The sequence below is a fragment of the Myodes glareolus genome, chromosome 14 (assembly GCF_982192425.1).
Source record: "Myodes glareolus chromosome 14, mMyoGla1.1, whole genome shotgun sequence".
NCBI classification, from domain to species: domain Eukaryota; kingdom Metazoa; phylum Chordata; class Mammalia; order Rodentia; family Cricetidae; genus Myodes; species Myodes glareolus.
The window spans coordinates 32,567,264-32,585,715 of NC_142039.1; the positions used below are offsets into that span (position 1 = coordinate 32,567,264).

Consider the following 18,452-nt stretch of genomic DNA (forward strand, 5'->3'; position numbering starts at 1 on the left):
GATCAAAATATCATCCTGTCCTCTGACTCGGCAAGTTCTAAGATACCCTTGCTGAACTAATCTAATGTCATTTTGAAAACCTAATAACTGTCTCCCTGCTAGCACTGGAAATTAATTTTCCCTGCGACTCGGCGTAAGGCTTCTCTGCGTGCATCTTGGTCTAAAGGCTTTGAAGTGGTTTTAATGATGTATCTTGGGTAACTATAAAAATAATGCTGATGCTTAACCTAAACAAGGGACGAGGGTATGGAAGAAACTTGATGTTTTTTTTCTTTTTCTTAGATCTCCTAAAAGTAAAATTTCTGACACATGACAGGGTGCAGAAGAAACAAGGTGGAACAAAAAGTAAAGATTCAGAGAGGAGGGGGCAGAACCTGAAGTCACGCTGGGAGGATTCAATTACAGAACCTGGTAACTTCGGGCGTGTGCGGCAGCCCCTGGGAGAAACGCATCATGTTATAGATAACATAGCTAAGAAAAAGGTTAAAGACCAGTGCTTCAGAATGCTTTCAGATATACACAGGTAGAAGCATCTAGAATAGTGGTTCTCAGCCTTCCTCATGTTGTGGTGACCCCTGACCATGAAATTGTTTTCATTGCTACTTTGTAACTGTAATTTTGCTACTGTTATGACTCATAATGCAAACATCTGTCTTTTCCAATCATCTTAGGTGACCCTGTGACAAGGTTATTTGACTCCCTCCAAAGGGGTCATGACCCCACAGGTTGAGAACCCCTCCTCTAGATTCTTGCTGAGAAAAGGGATTTAATTTGTGTTCAGAATTGGCCAGTGATATTTGAAGCCAATTAGATTTGGTTTTGTTTTTTGTTTTTTTGTTGTTGTTGTTTTGTAGCCAACGGTGACCTTGAACTTCTGCTCTTCCAGCCTTACAAGTGCTTAATGTTTTTAAAACTTGCTCGTTAAGACAATCTATTGCATTTTAAAGTTACAATTATTATTAACTGTATGATCCTACCGTTCGTTGCTTCCATATTTGGAGCGTTTGGCTTTCCTCCTTTTGGCTTTCCTCCTTCCAGACTGCCATGTGCCTCGTTTCTGCTCCTTCACCCCACCTCTGCTTCCAGCACGCTTGGCCTTAATTCATTTCATACCCAGCCACTGAGCGTCCTCATTATTGTCCCCTGCGTCCACCCTTAGGTGAGCTGGGGTCCATGTGGCTTCTTCACTGAAATGAGACCCTCAGGGAAGCAGATATTCATGCCCACCCTCCGCACCCCCCCCACACACACAGTTGAACAGTTGTAGAGGGCTGTGCAGTTGCTGAGCAGGTATAGGAAGACTCATGGGCCGGAATCTGAAGGATTAAGCCCAAGGCTTTCAAACATGCCAGTTATCTATTTTAGTGGAAAACCTCCTTGTGCTGACCTGGATACCAGGAAGCCATAAGCTCATGAAGGTATGGCTGTTCATATGACCGCGACAGTGTGTTCAAATATTCAGTCTGTTCTGAAGAAAACTGAGGGCTTTTCCCCTTTGTTTACCTTGTTCCCCCTTGTTCACGAAAGACAAGAACCAGCTTTATTTTGTTCTCATCTGGTGCTGATGACAGACATACAGAGACATCTAATAAATACTTGTTGAAAGACTAAAGGGGGCGAGAATGGTGGCACACACCTGTAATCTCATCATTCAGGTGTCTGAGATAGGATTGGGAGGCCAGCCTGGACTACAAGGGGAGTTCCAGGCTAGCCCATATACAGAGTGAGACTCTGTCTATAAACAATGTTGGCATACAGAGACGTCTAATAAATATTTGCTGGACAGATATTTGTGATGCAATCAACACTTCATATTCTTTCCTTTCAGCAGCCTTAATGTTCGCCCCCCTCCTTAAGCCTTTCTTCCTATCTATCTCTATTATATTTCTGAAATTCACTGCAAACTCTAATCAGTAAAATGTGTAAGGTCTGCAGAACCAATTGGCTGATGAACAAGCACAGCTATGCTGTTGACAGAGAGCCAGGAGCGTGTCAGTGTGATGAGGACATCGGAGGGCGCATTGCAGAGTGGGGTGGGGACTTCTCATTTGTTGTCAGATCCATTAGGGACTCTGCCTTTGCCAATTCTAGCTTGGCAACGGGGTTACCTTGACCCCATCATGCAGCTGCTATGACCCTGTCATAATGCAGCAGGACTCCGTTGGGGAGACTCTGAGATGGAGACCACTGTCGTGGTCATTTTCCATCGCAGAATACTGTTAGTGTTTCCATTGTGCTGGTAGAGAAAGGAAGAAGAGATGGGGGAAGCGCCAGGGTCAGAGGAAAAAGGCAGAGGACTCAAAGCAGGCGTCTGAATTCTTGAAGTAATCACATATTGCAAAGAATGTCCTTTGTCCCCAGAAACACCCCCCAATTGGGACCTGAGATGCAGGCCAGACATGTCCAAGATGTTTTTAGTTTTGTTATTTTAAGGGAATTGATTAAAAAAAAAAAGCTTTCCTTGATTTTTTTTTTTTGATACAGTGTCATTCTGTAGCTCAGCCTGGCCTTCAACTCACAGCAATTCCCCTGTCTCAGCCTCCCATATGTCAGGATTATAGGTATGAGCCACCGTGCCTAGCCAGAATCAATTTCCGTAACTCCAAAGGCTAAGGTGGCACACACCTCGCTCTTGTCTGAGTTCAGAGGTAGAAGGAGGAACCTTTGCTGTCTGTTTCCTTCTTTACTATTCAAAACAGGTCTGAGGTGTTTCAGAATCTCACTGCCCAGCTCTCATGAGGCCACACACTTTTCTTGCTCGAGGGAATATATGCACATCTGGACCTTGAACCCTAAGGGGCTCGTGGGGCTACAGAGAGCTCTTTGATTCTGTTCCTTTCTTTACAGGGATTTCTGAATCTTAAATTTTATGTCATTTGATTCTTTCCAAGACTGCATGAATAATGTGCACTCTTTTTAATGCCACCCTCCACTTTTTACAAAGGGTCTTACTGTGTAGCCCAGGATGACCTTGGACTCCCTTCTGGTTCCCCTGTTTTAGACTCTCAAGTGGCTGGCATTACATTAAGTATGCCATCATACTAGACTTCACTTCATGGCTTTTAATTTGTAGAAATTTTCATCTTTGGATGTCACTTATTCTTTGTTTTTGTTATCTTTGGAGGTTTGATTTCTGAGACAGGATCTCACTAGGTAGCTCATGCTTGACTCCAAGAAGTTTCTCCTGCCCCACCCTCCCAAGTACTAGGTTTATAGGCATGAACCACCATACCTAGCTCTGTGTTTAGTGTGTGTGTTTGTGTGTGAGGCGGGATGCAAGTTTGTGTGAAAACCAGAGGTCAACACTCCCTCAGTTAATGTCTCACTGAAGCTGGATTTCATGGCATGGATTCAGTTAGGCAGCAGGCCACCAAGATCTAAGGATTGATCCATCCCTGGAATTACAGATGCTTACCTCTGTGGCCAACTTCTATATGGGAAACTGGGGTCTTCATGCTTAAGCAGCAAGCACTTTCCTGCCTGAATTCTGTCTTTGATAGTAAGACAGTTCTTGTCATGTTCAAACATTTAAAAATATTCATAATCATCAGTAGCAAAGTTCTCTATAGTTTATTTTGAATTTAACATGCCTTTCATCCCAGCACTTGGGAGACAGGGGCAGAGGCAGGCAGATCTCCGTGAGTTTGAGGCCAGCCTAGTCAAAAAAGAAAAGAAACTGGACTTAACAGGAAAAAAAAAAATGTGTATGTGCATATGTGTAAGAAATGTTTCCTACAGAAATTGGAGGGAAAACAATTAATAGAAATTATTTTTGTATATTTCAAAAATATAAAGTATTCAAATAGTTCTGGAGCAGTGACTGGGCAGTTAAGAGCACCGTTGCTCTCACAGAGGACCGACAAGTCTGCTCACTACCATCTGTAACTCCAGTTCCAAGGGATTCAACACCCTCTTCTGAAAAAAGTCTAAAATACATTTATCATCAACATCGTCATGGTCATCGTTGTTGTTGTTTTGTTGTAGTGGTGAGTGGTGCTACAGCTCTGAGGAAAATGTTTCTCTAATGTTAAGTGGTTACAGCTCAGAAAGAAAAGGTATCCTGCCAGTCAGGAGCCAAGGAATTCCACCAAGTCACACAGCACAACAAACCTCACACAAAGATTTATTGGAAACAACACAAGAGAGTGACTGCCTCTGGGAGAAGCCACAGGAACTGAGCAGGGGGTGGGCTTTATATAGGAATTCTAGTAGAGGGGGTGGGGTACTTTCTAGGGTTGCCTGGGATGGTGGGATTCTGTGGCCTGATCTTGGGGAGCCACCACCACCAGGGTGGAGTTTGACCACTTGTTTCTGGTAGGGCCGGGTGGGGGCAGGGTCGGGGGAGCGGGAAACAGCTGTTAGAGTAGCCTAGTGGGTGTGACCTGGCCACTTTCTCTTCAAGGGCCTTACAGTTATTTTGGTTTTGCCTCAAGGAAGTGTTTCTCTGTGTAACCCTGGCAGTTCTGGAACTTGCTTTGTAGATCAGGCTGGCCTGGAACTCAGAGATCCACCTGCCTCTATGCTTGATTAAAGGCATGTGCCACCACACCCTGCTTATTTTACTATTATTAGTTTTAGTTTTTTGAGAGAGGGTCTTATCATGTAGCCTTCATTGGCCTGGATCTCATAGAGATCCTCCTGCCTCTGCTTCCTAAGTGCTAGATTTAAAGACATACATCACCATGCCCATCTAAAAACTTTTTAAAATAAAGATTATAAATTATTAGGATAAAATCAGGGTCTGTGGATATAGCTAAGTGATATTTTATAATATGTATATATATATAATATTAATATTGAATTGGAAAACAAAAGAAAGGTGAAGACAGAATTGTATTTTTAGAGATGCATGTGTATGCAGTACCCATGAAGGCCAGAACTGGGTGTCAGATCTGCTGGAACTGGAATTACAAAGGGCTGTGAGCTGTCATGTGGGTACCGGGAACAGAGCTGGGTCCGCTGGAGGAGCAGCCAGAACTTGTAAGTGCTGAGCCATCTCTCTAGTCCCAGAATTGTATCTTTTTAAAGGCAACATCATTGTGTAAAAGTACAATGTACAGCCAACCTATTTTATATTGTGAAAATTATTTTCTCTTTGAGAATCAGTAGACGTGTTACTCTACATAAAAACCGTACAGTTTTAGCTTTCCCAAATAAATTCTAAGTTGAGCTCTCCTATTTTAGACTTAGGCCTGTAGTTAACTGACTTCTATCAACTTTGGTTGCCTTCCAATTTCTCCACACAGAAAAACAAGAGGAAGACAAGAGAAGGAAGCTTTTTACTGCCACCTAATGTTGGGGGGAAAAATAGCCACTAAGAGCAAAATGTAAAAAATTGCATAAAAGACTAAGCTGTGATAAGGACAAGATGGCCACATGTCCTGGGTTGCAGAAAATCCGTTGCCTTGGCATCTGTCTTGTTTAACATTTGTCCAGCTTTCTTTTTCCTCACAACACTGATTTGTATAATAAATTAAATGGTCACTATTGGCTCCTTCTATACATAGCATTGTATGTGATATATATGTATGTGCATATATGTGTGCAGATGAGAGTGCACATGTGTGTGCATGTTGGAGAAAGAACTTGACCTCGAGTGTTTTCCTCTATCATCCTCAACCTTGCTTTTGTTTGTTTGATTGGTTGGTTGGTGGGTTTTTTTGTTGTTTTATTTTGTTTCATTTTGTTTTGTTTTGAGACAGGGTTTCTCTATATAACAACCCTGGCTATCCTGGAACTCCCTTTGTAGACCGGGCAGGCATCAAACTCACAGAGATCCACCTGCCTTTGCCTCCTAAGTGCTGGGATTAAATGCATGGGCCACGTCATCTGGCTCCAGCTTGTTTTTTGGGTAGAGTTTCTCATTGAACCTAGAGTTTGCCGTTTCAGGTAGACCAGCTGGCCAGTGAGCCACAGGGATTCTCCAGTCTCTGCTTCCCCAGCACTGGGATTACAAGCACACATTGATGAATTCAGATTTTTGTATGTGTTCTGGAGGCTGCACTCAAGTCCTCTTACTGGTGTGGCAACTACTTTACCAACTGAGCCATCTCCCCGGGTCCCGTACAGCATTTAAAAATCTCCAATGGGGTATGGCTCCCTCAGCTAAGCACACAGTGACTCATCTTAAGGGCCCCCCTGCTCTCATCCATCCCTTTCTGAACTTCAGGATCAGGATCCTTGAAAAACTAACTCACATGTAGTTCTGCTTCCTAAAACAGCACCTACTGCTCAGCGGGAGGCACTGCCTCTTTTGCCCTAATTCTTCCACTGCGCATCCGTGGACAGTCTCTCTTCATCCTGCTCCACAGCCTTGTCCATAGTCCACCTTCCAACCCAGCATACTTCTTGTCTTCTCTGACACATCTCCTGGTTTCCTCCCATGTTCTGGAATCTTCTCAATGCCTTTATCGTTCTGTATTCTCTTCTCACAGCTAAATCTTGATATCTCCCTTTAGCTCTTCTCCAAAAACTACCACCTCAACTCATACATTTTATGATAAGCCACTTACCAAGATAGATCCAAATTTGCTCATTCAACTCAATCGGTCTTTCAGTAAATATTTCTGAAGCACCTAGGAAGTACTAGTTGCCACTCCAGGTACTGGGATGCATCAGTGGACAAAAGATAGCGGGGAAATATTTTTGTCCTATGTAAAGAGTAATTATTAAACCATAAGTGAAATATTAATGAATCTGAGTGAAATATGAGTGAAATGAAATGTAATAGGATAGAATAAAATAGAACGGAACAGAACAGGACTAACAGAGTTTGGGTGTGGTAGGAGGCCATTGGGGAAGAAGGGAAAGGCTTATTGAAAAGTTCATTTTTTAACTGACTACTGTGGCACGCATCCTGACCAGCAGGAATGAACGCCACCAAAAACGAGAATTCCTTCCCTGGTCACATCTTTATTCGGAGCATTCCCTTGAGGAAAATTGGGGGAAGGGAAGATAGAGCAGGGACGAGAGAAAGCTTAGAGAGAGGAAGTAGAGTCCCGAGGCACCTGCTTTTAAACGGTGGAGAGGCTTGAATGCTGTCCTGATTGGTTAATGCCATTCTGCTGGTCTGAGCATGTGCAAGCAAGGGTGCAGGCAAGGGTGCTCAGCCCCACATGGCTACCTCCAAACTGCAGGACCACCTGTGCCTCCAGGTGGCTCCCAACAGACTACCATGAGCTACAAAGCCCTCTGCATGGAGAGCCAAAGAAGCCAGAGTGTACTTGTGTGCTATCATGAGCCCGCGGTGTTGGTACACGCCTGTGAGCCCATTACGCCAGGAAGATGCTGAGGGCAAGGCCAGCCCAGGTTGCACATGAATTTCAGACCAGTTCAGGCAACATAGCAAGATCCTGCCTATAAATAAATAAATAATAAAATAAAGAATAACTAAAAATATATCTAGAGAGCCAAGGTCACTGTGGTTCTAGAGCAAGGCACACAGGGACACCCTGGCAAAGGATGAGGCTTGAGGGTGAAGTGCAGCAGCTCTCAGCCCCCAGGCCACAGGAAGAACCTGCGTCTTCATGATAGAACTTTGCAGAGTTCTGGCGGAGAAGTACCATCAGGTTCATTGCCTTGGGTCAGATTTTCTGGCACACAGTCTAAAGAGGAATTCTGGGGGATTGTATTATCTTTTATTAAATCCATGCACAATGATTACAAGGCAGAATGAGGAATCCAGGCTGCATCACCAGGTGATTGGCTCTTCCTACTTCCTACTGGGGGACTAGCTCTCAACCGCTGCTATTGAAATCTCTTTCCCAAAAGGCAATGGCTAAGCTCCAAGCTGTGACTCTGCCATCTCCTACACCATCCAAGAGATTGTATCATCCCTTGCTCTAGTTCTTATTGGCTCATGTATCCCATGTATCCCTAGAGAAGACCATGCAGTTTGGGCCAAGTCTCCCCAATACAATTGGTTATCGGACCAAATTCCCACAGCATTTCCCCCTTTAAGTCTAAAATAAAAGGGAAGGTTCTAATCCTAACATAATAAAAAAATTAAGAACAATTATCAAGTAATAAATACATCTTAGATGTTCACAGGTAAAAGACACAGGTAAAAGACAATTTTTATAGAGGTTGCTCCAATACTTGTCCTTTCCCGAATAATCTAATTTTTGTTCCTTATATGTCATTAGCTAAGATTTGGGAGGATTGTAACTGTAACAATACAGATAGTTAGAAGACTAGAGAGTTATAACTACAGTTTTTCTTAATTATGATAAAAAGGCAAATTAGATATAAAACTTTAAACTCAACAAGATAGGATAATTATATTCTTTAATTTTGTCAAATACAAATAGACTAGATATTGTAACTGTAATTCTTACTTGATAACTGTTCTGTTATATGCAGTTTTACAGTGCTAAAGTTGAAACCTTCCTTTTTGATTAGACAGAAAAGGGGAAATGCTGTGGGATAACTCTTCTGTATGCTGTGGATACAGCTTCTATAGGTTGCTCTCATTGATTGATAATAAAAACTGCTTTGGCCTATAGCAAGGCACAATATAGCTAAGTGGAAAAGCCAAACAAAATATAGGGAGAAAGAAGGGCGGAGTCAGGGGAGGTGCCAGCCAATTTCTGGAGGAACAAGATGTATTAGAACATAGGCAAAGCCACAAGACACATGGTAAAACATCAGGTTAATGTTTTAAAAGTAAGAGCTAGTTAGTAGTAAACCTTAGCTGTTTGGCTGAGCATTTTGTAATCAATAGTAAGCCTCTATGTGATTATTTAAAAACCACCACGGCACAGAGAATCTTCCATTTACAACTGTCCAATACAGGAGAATGTTCTTGGGAACATAAAAAGGGTGTGAGGAACAGAAATAGGCTGTGGAAGAAGTTGGCCTAAGATGTTGTCACTGAGGCCACAAGATGGCTCCTCAGAGTTGTCCCAAATCTTTGAAGCGCTGTTCAACTAGTTACTGGGTGCAGGTTGCCTCAGGAGAAGAGACTGTGCCAGGTAAGGCTGCCACTTCCAGGACAGGCAATTCCCAGATGCAGTCTGAGCACCATGCAGGTAACAACGCTCCACCCTGGATGGCAGGTGCATTGAAAGGCTTGCACAGCTAGTCTCCAGGGCACCTGTCTGGGTGATCCTGCATCTTCAGGTTGACTGTCAACATAGCCCCTTGTCTCAGGGTATGCCTGAACCTCCACTTGCACTTTTACTACCACTGGGAACTCTCCTCTCTATCAGCCAGTCAGTTATTGGCTTGGCAGCCTGAATGATCCTGCTGAAACAGGTTGGATCCTGTCGCTTCTCCGTGCACAACCCTTTCAGTAGTCATTCCCATTCATTTCAGAACAAAAGCCAAAATCCTTACTGCAGTGCACGCCCTGTCTTTCTGGAGCCTAGAGCTCCACCCTCACTCTCTGCTGTTCTCCTCACTACTTCTTTCACAGCTTCCTTTTGGGAAGCCCCCTGCTGTGGAGAACTGAAGAGTTTCTACTTTCTTTCACTTCCAGGAGAACCCTGACCCAGTGGCACAGTCAGACTCCACAAGCATCAGGAAACCAGTGGTTCTCATCCTGTGTGTCACTACCCCTTTGGCAAACCTCTATCTCCAAAAGAATATTTACATTGTGATTGCTACAGTAGCAAAATTACAATTCTAAAGTAACTGTATCAAAGGGTCCCAGCTTTAGGAAGGTTGAGAAGCACTGTCTTGGACTGAGAAGTAAGAAACTGCACCTGCTGGGTAAAAGCTTGCCTTCTGCTAGTCAGGGTGCAGGCGTTTACTTTGAAGAAATCAACTATTGGATAAAAATTACAAAAGTAATCATTTCAATGGTCATATGACCAGGGCGATGTGCTCCTGAGTAGAGGATGCTGGAGCCCTTGGAAAGGAGGGCTGGGCAGTTTTCAAGGATTCCCAGTTATCAGCATCAATGAGTAAATGTAGCGTTGGATAGCCAGATAAAATCATTTCCTGGAAGAAGAAAGTGACCAGTTGAGGGAGGCAGGAAAACATCAAAGAGAAAGAATTAGAACGGGCGGGCGTCAGGTGTGGGAGTACACAGCTGTCAGCCCAGCATTTAGGAGGGTGAGGGCAGGAGATCCCGAGGTTAAGGACAGTAAGGCCACACTACAGAAGCAAGAACCAATGAGAAAGAAGGAAGAGATGGAAAGAAAGAGCAGGAGGGGAGAACTGGAAATGATAGCAGGTAAACTGCCTAGAAATCAGTAGGAAGGACTCTCCTGTGGAAGGAATGCGCAGGCCTTTGGAAGTGGGGGTAAAGGATTTAGGAACCCACAGACAGAAGTAGTTAGCACCAGCAAAGAAACAGCAGGTAGATCCTAGGAACAATTTTGTCTTGCTAACCAGTTTAAATTTTCTTTTCTGTACCTTATTAGGCTAAATTCTACATAGTCTGCTAAACTCGGGAGCCATGTCTTAGCTGCAACTGGGAGGACAAAGGGAGGGACAGAATCCCCTGGTGGAGTCAAAGCAGAAGGTGCCATGGCCTAGAAATAGTAAGGGTGGGGATGCTGGATGGGAAGGTAGGGCAACATCCTGGGTAAGTGGCTGGCATCTGACATGGAGTTGTGCATTCGTAATCCTCAAACACATAGCAAGAGGAATTTCCTTTCCTGTCTCCAGCTAAGTGCTGGGATTATAGGTTTGTACCATCGTGCAAAACATGAGAAAGACACTATTCTATCACAGACCTTAAGGTAAAATGTAGATTCCTGGGCCTGGCGAGATGTCTTGTCTTACTGTTCTTACAAACGACATGAATTCAGTTCCTGCACGCATTTCAGGTAGTTCACAACTACCACAACTACCTGTAAATGCAGCTCCAGGGGATCCAGCATCCTCCTCTGGCCTGCAGACAGGCACCCCCCCACACACATACCTTCACACAGAAACATACATACTGTCATAGTTAAGGTTTTATTGCTGTGAAGAGACATCATGACCATAACAACTCTCATACAGGAAAACATTTATTTGGGGCTGGCTTACAGGTACAAAAGTTTAGTCCATTATTGTCATGGTGGGAAGCATGGCAGCATGAAGGCAGATGGCGCTGCAGAGGCAGCTGAGAGTTCTATATCTTAATCCACAGGCAGCAGGAAGTGACTGTGACACACTGGCCAGATTCCAGCAACTTAGACCTCAGACCCTAATGACACACTTCCTCCAACAAAGTCACACCTACTCTAGCAAGGCCACACCTTCCAACAGTGCCACTCTTTATGGACCTAGGGGAGCCATTTTTATTCAAACCACAACACATTCGTATAAAAACAAAAATACACCTGTTAAAAAGTGTAGAATCCTTAGCATAGTATGTGATCTGGCATCTGCCTATTCTGTTTGTATTAAGGTTGTCCTAAGCTGTTTAAATCTCCCTAGCAGACATCTTGGGATTTTGTTGTTTTATTTTTTACTTAAGAGTGTCCTTGAACATTACTTCCTGCCCTTGTTAAGTTAATTACGCTTTTGGATTTCCGTACTCTACTGTCTTCTCCCCTGGGGGTAGCCTTCTTTTGGGCGTCTAGGGCTAAATTAAATATCTGTTGCTTTGTGTTGCCACAGCACCCTGGGCAGTCCTTTCCTAGATACTGGTCAATGGCAGTCAGACAACCAAGCATCCTAGCTTGCATCTACATAAATCTAATCCCCCATTAACTTGTTCATGTCATGAAACAATGAACACCTTGACAGTACAGATTGGTTATATGCTCATTAGATTTTTAAAACTATTTCTTCAGCTACATTAGGATGATTTTGGTGCCTAGCTACAGTGTTCATTATAACCAAGTTGTTTAAATACTATTGTATAGTGTGCATTCTGCCCTATTACCTTACTTGGTAATGGTGCAAATTACCATTCTGCACACAATTTCCTTACTTGGCTTTATCTTTTATACACATACACACACACCACTGAAGGTCTTCTAATATGCTGGCCAAGTTTGTTGATTATGTTTATAGTCTGCCCTTCACCAATATCATCTGATAAAGCTCTGTTTCAGTCATTTGTGTATAGAAAATACCTTTTGAAGTACCTGTCACATAATAAGTGCTCAGTAAACACACACACACACACACACACACACACACACACACACACACACATATAATGAATAGATTTGCCAAAATAAGAATTCCTCTTTGGAAGCTCTTTTTCTTGTTTTTTGAGACTGAGCTTGAATTCATGACTCTTCCTGCCTCGACTTCCTCAATGCTATTACAGACATTTGTCTAGACCTAATCTTTTATTCACAAAATGAAAACTCACGGATATCAGAAGGCCATTGCTACTTTTCTTAAGGACATATATATGTATATACACCCTTACTGACAACCAATTATTACTTACATGGCAACTTCTCTAGCATATAGAAATATAGAAAGTAAGTTATCATAGTTTTTAATGAAGAACCCCAACTCATTAAAAATGTATTTTATGGGCATGAGTATTTTGCTTGCATGTATGAGTGTCTGCCACATGTCTGCCTGGTGCCGTCAGAGGTCATAGAGGGCATCAGATCCCCTAGAACTACTGTTAAGCTGGCTGTGAGCTGCCACGTGGTGCGGGAAACTAAACTTGGGTCCCCTGCAAGAAAAAAAAAGTGCTTTTAATCACTGAGCCATCTCTCTAGCCCCCATTATAGTTTTTAAACAGAGAAATTTCTACCAAGTAATTTTTAGAGGGGTTGGAGAAATGGCTCAGTGGTTAGGAGTCTGTCCTGCTCTTGCAGAGGACCTGAGTTCAGGTCCCAGCACCCACACGGCAGCTTACCACCACCTATATTTCACCCAAGGGAATCAGATGCCTTCTTCTGGCCTCCAAAGGCACTTCTACTTGTGGACATGCGCCCCCCCCCCACATAATTAAAAAATGAATCTCAATACAAGTTTGTAGAACTTATTCTTCCCTATTGCATTGTGTACACATATCTGGGAAAGGAGGGTAAAGAAGTTAGTGACATCTGCCAAACAGCCATATGCTTCACCTTTTAATTGTTTCCTTTAAAAAGGAAAAACATGTACTTTCCTGTCTTCAGAGCTCTTGTACGTAGGGGTCTTAAAGTTACCCCAGAGTGCTGAGCCAGCACTGTTCACTCTTGCTCTTTGTCAGTGTCTGAGACGTTCCCAACAGTCTTTGCCTCCTGGTAGTGTAGGAGCCAGCCGGGATAAGCTAAATATGAACAGATCACCCAAAGGGAGTTCTTTACTACCAACCATTATCACCTGCCAGAGTAGGACTTAGCCATCAATTAAGTTTAATGGAGGCCTGAGTCTCAGTAGCTTACCCTGAAGCAATACCTGGTTGCAGGCAAGACCATAAACTAAGATTACCTGAGCAACACCGGAAAACAGACCATCCAAAGGAAATTCCGAACGTTCCAACCACTAGATAGGATCACCTGCCAGCACACACTCACCAGGACACCCCTAGACAAATGTCAGCCAATCAGGGGTCTTGAACCTCAGAAACCCCTCATCCCCACCTTTTCTACTATAAAAACCCAACCCTAACTGAGCTTGGGGCTCTCCATTTATTCCAATACGTTGGACATGCAGAGAGACCGAGTTTGTAAACTTGCATAAAATAACTTACTTTTACATACGGGACTCGGTCTCCTTGTTGGCTTTTGGGTGAGTTCACGGATTTGGGCATAGTGATAGTCACTCTGCAGTGAATATCTGAATATTCTGCTTACCAGGATTCATCACTGTACAGAGTCTGTGTGACCAATTTACTAACCCAGAAGTGACAGAATGTGTCTTCATGAAAGTGTCTGCATCTGTGTAAGCAATGTAGAATGTACTTCAGGCACCATCAAGCCTTCAGATGACTGCAGACCCAGTTGACAACTTGCTTCAACTTCGAGAACGTGAACCAGAACTTCATGCCCAAATTCCTGACCTGTGGTAAAGTTTGCCATAATAAATGATTACTATTGTTTTAACTATTCCTGATTTGTAATTAATAACAAATACATAAGTCCCCTCCCCTGATTTGTAATGGATAACAAATACATAAGTTCAGTGTTGGGCATCAACCCCCAAGACTGCCTGAGCTTCATTCCCAGCTAAAACAAATTTCTTTTAGCAGAAACAAAATTTGACTGTGTAAGTTAAGGTTTTTATTTTATTAAGTTCATACAACAGAACAGTTTTTACATAATAACTAAACCAAATAAAAATTTCAAATTAAAAAGCCAAAAGCATTGCAAAAATACCCAAAGAAAAAGCAATCTAAGGGGTTGAAGAGATGGCTCAGTGGTCAAGAGCTCTTGCTGCTCTTTCAGAAGACTCGACTTCAGTTTCCAGTATCCAAATCACACGGCTCACAACCACATGAAACTCCAGCTCCAGGAGACAGGATAGGCCTCCCTGGCTCGGTAAACTCACAAAAATGAAAATCAAACAAAACTCAAAACAAAAGTCAATCTTAACAAAGTGGGGGACTAAGGGTGTAGCTCTTTGGTAGAGTGCTTGCCTAAAATGGAGTAATAAACCCTGGGTTCCATCCCAAAGCACTGCATAAAAACCACCTGTGCTGTGTGAATCAAGGTGAAGACCGCAGGATCAACAGTTCAAGGTCATCCTTGGCTGCTAACTTTCAATCAACTAAGGGGGGCGGGAGGCGACGACGGCGCAATTGTCTTTCGGAGACGAAATCGCCGCTCAGTGGCACTGTGGGGCTGAGCCAGAAGTGGTTCCAATTAAGTACGCCCTTTTCCTAACGCCGGCAGGAGGTGGATCTTCTGGAAACCCTCACATATTTGGTCGTCGTATCTTAGGCTTCCTCAACTTGTGGGAACTTTTCAAAGTCACCCGGTAGCCGCAACTCTTATTCCCGTCCTTTCGACAGTTATCCTCGTGAGGAGAGTGCGGACGCCAAAGGCCAGGGGCGGCAGCCGCCTCCATGTCCGGGGTTCTCCTCCGCCCTCGCTTTCCATAGCGAGGCCTGGGGCTTCCTGTCCTCCTCACCCAGTGTGGCTAACTGGAGGGCAGCCAGGAAGTCCCCGCCGTCCTCTTAAGGAGGTAGGTCGCGGGAGCGTACCCCTATTTCGATCAGCGCTCAGGCGCCATGCAAACCTGCCCTGGTTGGGCAACTGCTCCTCGAGGCCACGCGGCCTGCAGCGCTGCCCACAGCTGAGCCGGTCGGACAGCAACTCCCGCAGAGACGTGCGCGTTCCGTAAGCGCAGTGCCCGCCTCGACCACTGGGGAGCACTAGCACGAAGACGGCCGCGCATGTTCCGTGTGCCTCCAAGGGACAGCGGCCCGGGGAGAGCCGCGCGTGCTCTCGGCGCGCTCCGCCTCCGCCAGCGCCCTGCAACTGAGCGCGCGTAGCACCACGGGAAATGTAGTTTCTAGGGCCTGGAATGTCAGGCACGCCTCCCGCCTGGGCTCAGCGCGGGACTACATCTCCCAGCCATCCGGTAGACGGGCGGTGCGGGGACGCGGACTAGAGGGCGGGGCGAGAGCGAGGAGGGCGGAACGGGTGGGAAGGCCGCGCGCGCGGGGGCGGGGCTCCGGCCTCGGAGCCACTGCCGTTTGCGGTCCGGACCTGAGGCGCGAGCCGGGGACACAGCGCCGAGTGCGGCCGCGGGTGCGGGCGCGGGCTGGAGCGCGGGCGCGAGCCCTGCTGGTGACGCTCGGTGCTCTTAGGTCCCCTCACTCTCGGCCGGGACGCGGGAGAGAGCGGCGCGCGGCGGGGGCGCGAGGTGGTGCGGGCGGGGGCGGCCAATGCGAAACTGGCTGGTGCTGCTGTGCCCGTGCGTGCTCGGGGCCGCGCTGCACCTCTGGCACCTCTGGCTGCGCTCCCCGCCGCCCCCCCGCGCCTCCGGGCCCGGTGCGGCAGGTGAGGTGCCGGGGCTCGGCGGCCGCGCTCGTGGGAGGCCGCGGGAATGGCCGGAGGGGCACCGGGCGGGTGCGGACGTCCCGGGACAGGCTGAACAAACGGGTCTTTTCATCCGCGTCGGGCGAACTCGACTGTGCGGTCCTTCTCAGCGTGTGTTCAGCGGCCCACGCCGTGCCCGAGGGGCCTTGGTCACAACTTGGGGGGCTTCTTTCCTAGGGGGTCGGCGAGCGTGCCGGTGCTGGCTATGCACATCAGGACTCACTTTGCAGTGAGGAGGGACTGGCTGCACTTTGCGTTCTCTGATCGTGAGGTGAGCCGGTGAAACACATCTAGACGTGAACTAGGGCGCAGCTGTGAGTGGAGTAGTCCCTGCGGTTCTGCTTGGGTAGCTTCCTTATAAAGGAGCCGAGGAGTACCGGATTCTTTAACTCTCGAGTCCATTTGTTCCCAAACTTCTTCCCTCGTGGGAATGAAAGCTTTGTTCTCATTCGCTCAGCGTTGTCCCATCACCCTGAACACTACCTTAGGGTCTCTTGTGTGTCTTACTCAAGTTTTTCCCAGAGAGCCTATAGAAGACGACTTAGATGGCTATTTTAAAGATAGGGTAATGCTTGTTTTAGTTTTTTTTAAAACTACGTTAGGATTTAGCTTTCCATTTCATATCCAAACAGCTGTTTTCTTTTCAGAAAATTTAAAAACAGGCCTTCCCAGTCAGCACAGGGCTGATTTCTCTAATAACGTATTTAGCAGTCCTCAAGACTCTCCTCCAGCTGTTACCAGATTACACTGGAGTTATTTTAGTAATGATTGCTTTTCCTGTTAGATGAACCCCCAGCTTTTGGAAAGGTCATTTGTGTGACTGAAAAGAACCACTTAAGTGGTATAGTGAAAATACACCATTCTATGAGTATTTAGCTTGCTAAACAGGTGGGACTTTTACAAATTAGATAAGAAAAGTGTCATGCATACAAAATACTTTGCAATCTAAACATCTGTTGGGGTTGTGTTTTATGGGCTTCTTTTTCTTTTAAATACATGAGTGAGTTGCTGGAATCCGCTTGGAGAGCCAACGTAGAATATATATAACCCTAACATTAGCAGTCTTTGGGGCTCAACATAATAAACTTTGCCTTTGAGCTTATATTTTAGTAAGCCTGCAAGAAATTTTGGTGTTTGAAAAAGATTTTTTTCCTATCCGTTTAATGTTTGATGTTTAATGCTTTAGAGTTTATCCGTTTAGATTAAACTAGATTAAGGAAGCAAACTGTAGGAACCCTCTGGGTCATATAGGGTCATTCTAGTTGTAAAAATTAATTTTGTGTTGATACTGGAGCTCTGTCAGGTAACAATTGACTGTAAAGACAGTTTCCTTTCCCACTCTCCTCCCTTGGCACTTCAGAAACAAACGCAGACGTATCACAGGTTTTTTTTTTTTCCTATTTTTCTGTTGAAATATTTAAAACATTTGGGCATGTTTATGTTTTGATCCCATACAGTAAGCCTAAAACCTGAGACTTTACTAAGTATCTTCCTCTTGAATTAGCATTTTAGACTTTACTTGCTCTCTTTTCTGCTCCTCTGTAGTTCCATTAAGCCACACTAGTAATTTCTAAAATTTATTTGTGTCTGTGTGTACATTGATATGCCACAGAGCTCTCGTAGAAGTCGAAGGATAATTTGAGATCAGTTCTTTTCTTCCACCATGTGGGTTCTGGGAATCAAACTCAGAACATCAGACTTGGGGCAAGTCCTTTGACCTGATGAACTGTTTGAAAGCCCAATCATTTTTTGAAAGGGAACTTTACTTTTTCTGAGTATTAGAAAATCCCTTTTGGCTAACAGTTCTTTCAGCAGATAGCTACTGGGCCATCTCCTCTTGTAGGTTGGAATTAGCAAATAATCAGAGTAAAGAGCCTGCTCTCCAGATATTAACCGTTTGAAAGGGAAGACAGTAAGACTGTAAATGTAAATGTTACGGGATGGTGAGTATGCTGAAGGAAAAATGAAGTTTTCTCTAAAAGAGTAAACAGATAGATCAAGGAAGACCACTGTGAAGAGGTGGCAGCTGAGCAAGGACCTGAGGGAAGCGAATGAGTCATGTTAGTACTAAGATTAGCAACTTTTCCATGTAGGGGCTTTAAACAACACTGGTGAGGAGGCCTCTTATGCAATATGGCACACCAGAGGCACAAAGAGCAAAGAGAAATACAGGCTTTGGACCAGGGGGATATGAACTGTGACTTGACCTCTGTGTACTGGTTTTGGACATTGCCTTACAAGAATTACGCAGTGGTTAATGTAGAAAGATGGGACCGAGAAAAGTCTTTGTAAGATACCTGGAAAGAAGGAAGCCAGACTTGGAAAGAAGAGGAGCTTATCACCAAGTACATACTTGGAGAGCTAGGTGTAGGGCTGGATACCTGGTTCCTGCATGTTTGGAGACAGACAGGGCAAGCAGTTCAAAGACAAATTGAGCTTGATGCCCCACTTTTTGCCTAGGGCTGGTTCTTCCAAAATGATCCCTCTATGCTGTATCTCAGGGTTTCTGTTTCCATCTCTATAAACTGGTGATCTGTAAAGATTTGTTCAGCAAAACACTCAGAACAGTGC

The 18,452-nt window shown here is 44.8% G+C and overlaps 1 protein-coding gene and 1 long non-coding RNA gene across 3 annotated transcripts in view; one reads left to right on the forward strand and one right to left on the reverse strand.

Moving 5' to 3' along the window:
- Nucleotides 1–10,948: 10,948 nt before the first annotated feature.
- LOC146891977 (uncharacterized) lies at nt 10,949–15,279 on the reverse strand. The gene is made up of 2 exons (XR_015005080.2): nt 14,529–15,279; nt 10,949–13,897 (listed from the first exon to the last, which is right to left on the reverse strand). It is a non-coding gene; the product is annotated as an uncharacterized LOC146891977 (long non-coding RNA).
- A 266-nt stretch (nt 15,280–15,545) lies between these two features.
- Nucleotides 15,546–18,452, forward strand: part of B3galnt2 (beta-1,3-N-acetylgalactosaminyltransferase 2) — a 36,578-nt gene continuing 33,671 nt past the window's right edge. The window contains exon 1 of one of the 2 annotated variants that reach the window (XM_085699243.2): nt 15,546–15,842. In XM_085699243.2, the coding sequence (XP_085555369.1) occupies nt 15,728–15,842 (115 nt within the window). In that variant the 5' untranslated portion in view covers nt 15,546–15,727. The remainder of the gene's footprint in view (nt 15,843–18,452) is intronic. The other variant, XM_085699242.2, reaches the window with a different exon arrangement.